At 35.4% G+C, this 5,514-nt stretch overlaps 1 protein-coding gene across 1 annotated transcript; it reads left to right on the top strand.

The window, feature by feature from the left end:
- Nucleotides 1-4,618: 4,618 nt before the first annotated feature.
- On the top strand, nt 4,619-5,304 carry LOC120777646. The gene is made up of 3 exons (XM_040109098.1): nt 4,619-4,671; nt 4,935-5,041; nt 5,101-5,304. The coding sequence occupies exons 2-3, from the start codon at nt 4,952-4,954 to the stop codon at nt 5,263-5,265; spliced, it is 255 nt and encodes an 84-aa protein (XP_039965032.1). The 5' UTR covers nt 4,619-4,671; nt 4,935-4,951; the 3' UTR covers nt 5,266-5,304.
- Nucleotides 5,305-5,514: the final 210 nt, after the last annotated feature.

The raw sequence follows: 5,514 nt of genomic DNA, 5'->3' as shown, positions 1-5,514 counted from the left end.
AATATGAAATAATAATTGAGTAAAAGCGCTTTGTGGCCGTTAAAAATTTGCTGAGATGTTTAAGTTCTATTCGTACCTGTTCGGTGGCATATCTGAAATTGTGAGCTCCTAAGAGTTTTAGTCTCAATCACGTAAACGCGGGACAATCAAAAATGAAGTGCTGAAATGTTTCCACTTCGTCGCCTTCTATACAACTGCACAACCTTACGGCATGGACGGCAATAGGGCAATATACTGCTAGAACCCACAACTAGGGGAAAGCTAGCCTTATCGAGGCAAAAGCGCTCTTTGTAGCCCAGCGCTGGCCAAGTTCCCGCGAAGCCCAGATATCCAGAAGTAGAACGCACGAGGAGAGGGCAGTTCTGATAGCTGAGCTAAAGCACCCTTTCTTGTCAGCTCAACAGTTTTGCAGTTGCCTGCGATTCCGCTGTGGCCTGGTACCCATACTAGTTTTATCAAAAAGTGTTTTGATGTTATTAATAAGAGGCAATTCTTAAATAGTTCTGGGCGCACGGTTTCTGGGAAGGCTGAGAAGGGTTAACAAAGAGAACAATACGCTCTGTGGTTCTCTCCTCAACCATTTCGAGTGTAGAGGTGCCATACATTGCCACACTATTTGAGCAAATTAGCTTCGAAATCGCGGATCGCGGAATCGACCTAATTGAAGAAATGGAAATGAAAAAGAAATTGACTTCAAAAGTAAGACTTTCAACCTCATACTTGATAGCGTTTTCTGTGGAACGAAGTGAAAATTCGCTGAAAAATCTCATTTCTATGACGGTTCCATGATGTGAAAGAAGATGAACTCAGCGCTGTTGCAAAAAAATTTGTTTGCAAAAAACTGTTCCGTTCAAGGAAGTGGTAAGTTGTTCTACAAGTATGAAGTCAATTAAGGCAGACACGCTTACTGTGTTTACTTTCTAAATAAACAGTTACTTGATCTACATATGTATATATCAACAGTCAAAAAGATTTTCCTTTACTTTGGTTTTCAAAGTGCATACTTTTTTTAGAAGCAGCAAACTCAGTTGAAATCCATCCAATACTTCTATAGAAAAGCGCGTCTTCAAATCCTAGCCGATTGTATCCAACAGAGGAATCTATACTGAGACCCTGTAATATTCTTCACAAATTCTCACGCAGGAATTTTCGCGTTTTGTTTGTGGCCGCAGATTCTTGCTGTTTCTTCGTCAACTTTCAGTTCTGCCGCTATTTTTTTCTTGTCTGAATAAATGGAACGCAAATGTTCCTCAGCTTTTTGTCTTCGATTTCGAAACGTTACAAGCAGCGTATCTATCATATTTTGATATTCAGATCGATCGATTCTTTCTAAAGAATCACGCTGAGTGAATGCGTTAGAGATGGAATACGAGAATATAAGCAAAAAACCCAATTACAAATTAAAATTTGCACGCGCCTGCGATGAGTATCGTTGCTTTTTCCGCTGTTTCCTTATTTCGAATTTCTCCCTCTAAATGCGCCACTGTATTCATACTTTCCGGCAAAATTTGAAAAATTTTGTTTGACTGAAAGTCTATGTATGAACATTATTATTGGTTGTTCCACCCAGCACCAACCGAAAAAAGAAGTTTACATATGTGATGAGAGTAGAAAACATTACGTCGAATTTGACATATTCTTCGAAAACATTGAAGTCGTAAGTGAAAAGATAGTTAATATAATGTATAAGGTATTATCATTCCTCTGGGGAGGGTATTTACCATGGGACGCTATTTTTCTCCCCGCTGCGCCGCCGATAAAGGTATACAGTAATATAGTATGTATATATATTTCAAGTTGCAGTGAAGTCGATTCTAATTGTAAGATTATATGTCAATTAGAAGGATCATATCTTCGTAAAATATGGTCTACAGGCAAACATTATTGAAATCGGATCAGATCTCTATATCGATTCAGGCCTTACAGAAACATATTTTTTATTTCAATCATTTGAATAATTCGCAATGTTGGACCGATTTATACCAAATAAGACTGCAAAAGGGTATCGCACTTTGGACCTCAACATACTATATACACCCCCTGACTTGTTTATTTAAAAATTGGTTTTTTGAACCCGCAAATCGATATTTGATTAAAATAAAATTAAAGAATAGGCCAATTTGTTGCAATTGTAGTTAAATATTTATAGATTTTTAATTTCCCTACAATTTTTGTTCTCAAACATCACAAATGAGATATAAATGAGCAGAAAATAATCAACACAACTTGTTGAAATGGAGATCCCTTGGAAATTCTGTTAGTATATCTGATGATTTGAAGTCGTTTAGTAGATGCTTTTACAAAATTAACCAATATCAACTGCAAAGCGCTGGACAAACCTTTCGCTGATTTCAACACTTGCCGCCTCCTTGTGCCAAAACGAGGAGAGATCGCATTATCTTTGCATGTGCGGTTGTTCCAGATACCGGCTGATAATATTAGAGTAAGTGTTGGATTAGTTTTGAGTATTGTGGGTTAAAGTGCCGAGATTTTCGTCGCGGACCCTGTAACGTATACCAATATACATAAGTGATCGGCGTGACGAACTGAATCGATTGTACCATGCCTGTCAGTTTGTATGTAAGTGAACTCATCTCGTACATACTGACCGATCGGAAACAAGTGTTAATATAGAAAACTTTTTTTATTTGACAAGATATACGAAATTTTGCACAGGTTATTATTCAAGGCCACGGTATAATCTCCCAAAATATTGTTCACATCGTACCACTGTAGCTTCCAGCTGTCATACAATCTGGTCGATCAAAATCAAGACAAATATATTTTACATATATTCTATAGGAAATGTTCCTGTAAAAGTAATTATAGCTTTGCTGTAGTCGAAGTTCACGTTTCTTATATTTTTTATTGAACAAAGTTACCGTATTAGTCCTTAACGATCACTATTAAGTATGTTACACTTTTATTTGTTCACACAATTATTATTTTAATAGTCGGACGATTGCCGAATACTTGGTGGAGTCAATGATGGCACCTACAACGAATAAAAAGCGGATGTCAAAGCTTACTACTCAATAATACTCAATAAAAAAGAGCGTTAAAGTGGAGACCACTTAATTCCGTTATGATAAAATAGATAAATTGCTAAACGACTAAATAGTAAATGAAGCATAACTATTACAGATAAGGAAGGACAGAATTTGGGTACAGCCAAACATTTGAATTTTACATTTACATACATTCTTCTTTTTTACTGTCGTAGACACCGCTTACGAAGTAGTAGTCAAGTTAACAACAGCGAGACAGGTCCTTCTCCACCTGATTTTTCTAACGGATTCCTCTTCCTCTGCTTCTTCCGGCGGGTACTGCATCGAATACTTTCAGAGCTGGAGTGTTTTCGTCCATTCGGAAGACATGACCTAGCCAGCGAGGCCGCATAACCTTTCTCTCAAAAACTCGTAACGTCGACTCATCAGATGTTTTCATCGTCCATGCCTGTGTACCATATACATAGCAGGACGGGAATAATGAGTGACTTATAGAGTTTGGTTTATATTCGTCGAGAGAGGACTTTACTTCTCCATTGCCTATTCTGTCCGAAGTAGCACCTGTTGACAAGAGTTATTCTGATTTAGATTTTGGGGCTGACATTCTTGTTGATGTTGATACTGGTATTTTCGAAAATTTTGAAATAAGATGTGCCATACCTTCTATGCTCTATTTGAGCACATGTTTTATCCAATATCTTTATTATTGTCCGATTATCTCTTATTCAAACGGTGACATAAAGATGCTCACAGGGTGTTATGTAGCGATTTTTTTGGTTGATATAGCTTCAGTATGTTAAGCATTACCTCTATTGGATAACGGGATCACACCCCCTTCTAAAAAAATTTCAACGACACAGGCTCCTACCTACAAAAATCATCCGGCAAGTTCAGGTTTCAGGTGTTTTAAAAAAACTAAATTTCATTAAGAAATTTATATTTAATAAAAAAATAATTTAAAATTATAATTTAATTAACAAATGTTAAAATTTATATTTATTTAAAAAGTTAAAAATCAAAATTTAATTAAAAAATTTTAATTAAAATTTAATTTAAAAAATTAAAAATTAAAATTAAATTAAAAATTAAAATTAAATTTGATAAAACAATTTTAAAATTAAAATTTAATTTTTTATCCTAAACATTTTATGGATAAAGTATTTGCAACCCTCGACGATATATACGATATTAGGCCAGTGAGATTCTTTCACAAATTGTAAGGGTTTCTAAAATTCGACTGTACCCGAAACTGCCCCTCCCTTACATTATACTTTCAAATTTTTCATTATTGAAGCCGCAAATCGCTTGCCATGAAACTAAAAATAAATAATAGGCCAATTTGATGCAATTATAATTTACTTTTGACATGCTTTTTTTTCTAAATTTTTAAAATATCCCTTACAAACGTATATGTAATCAAGCAGAAAAATACTTATAAAATCTTGTTGAAATGGAGACCTCCTGGAAGTTTCATTGGCTCGCGTTTATATATCTGTTGATTTTAAGCGGTTTTGTTGATACTTTTACAAGATTAACAAATATCGACTGCAAAGCGTTCGACAAACCTTTCGCGGATTTCAAGAGTTGTCGCCTGCATGTGCCGAAAAGGGGAGAGATTGCATTATCTTTGCATGTCCGGCTCTTCCAGATACCAGTTAATAATGTCAGTGTAAGTTGCGGATTAGTTTTGAGAGTTACGGGTTAAAGTGTCGAGATTTTTTCCTTTTTACTGAAGCTACCGAAATCAGAATGAGGAATACTCTTTCAATTGTTTGGATTTTATTCGCAATCTTCTGACAACACTAGTTTTATGCAAAACATTAACTTTAGCTACATTTCACATTTTTGGTCTTCTTTCTTTGCAGATAAACGTTTCATTTTTCAAGAAAGCCAGTGGTTACCGCCCCTTTTTGTATAATATTTCAGCTAATTTTTGTGAAGTTATGGCGAACAAGAAACGTTTTCCTTTTCTAAAGATATTCTTTGACATTATAGCGAAAGACTCGAACATTAATCACACCTGTCCCTACAACGTACGTATGATAACGGTATTAATGGAAATAGTAAAACTTGTAATTTTTTTACCTTACAGCATGACATAATCGTCAAAAATCTAGTTTTGCGGGACGATATGTTCGGACGATTGCCGGTGCCAGCGGGAGAGTATTTGTTTAAGTTAATGGTGGGCGCCTACAACGAATGGAAAGCTGATGTGAAGGCCTACTTCTCCATTAGACTCAATAAAAAAGAGCGTTAAAGCGGTGTCCACTTAATTCCGATTTGATGAAATAGATAAATTGCTATACAATTAAATAGTAAATAAAATAGAGAAATTAATTATAGTATTTTAAAGCATATATCGAACTAGGAATTTGAATTCGAACTGGAAACTTAAAAATTACTAATGGGTTTTTCAATAGAGACGCTGCAAAAATAGACCGATTGGGACAGCAAACGACGCCACATTTTTCCCCGTTCTTTTGACATTTTTCGCCAGTAAGGTTTG

This window comes from Bactrocera tryoni, chromosome 5 (assembly GCF_016617805.1).
Source record: "Bactrocera tryoni isolate S06 chromosome 5, CSIRO_BtryS06_freeze2, whole genome shotgun sequence".
NCBI classification, from domain to species: Eukaryota; Metazoa; Arthropoda; class Insecta; order Diptera; family Tephritidae; genus Bactrocera; species Bactrocera tryoni.
The sequence above is the reverse complement of the archived record's forward strand: the minus strand, read 5'-3'. Positions and strand labels throughout refer to the sequence as shown.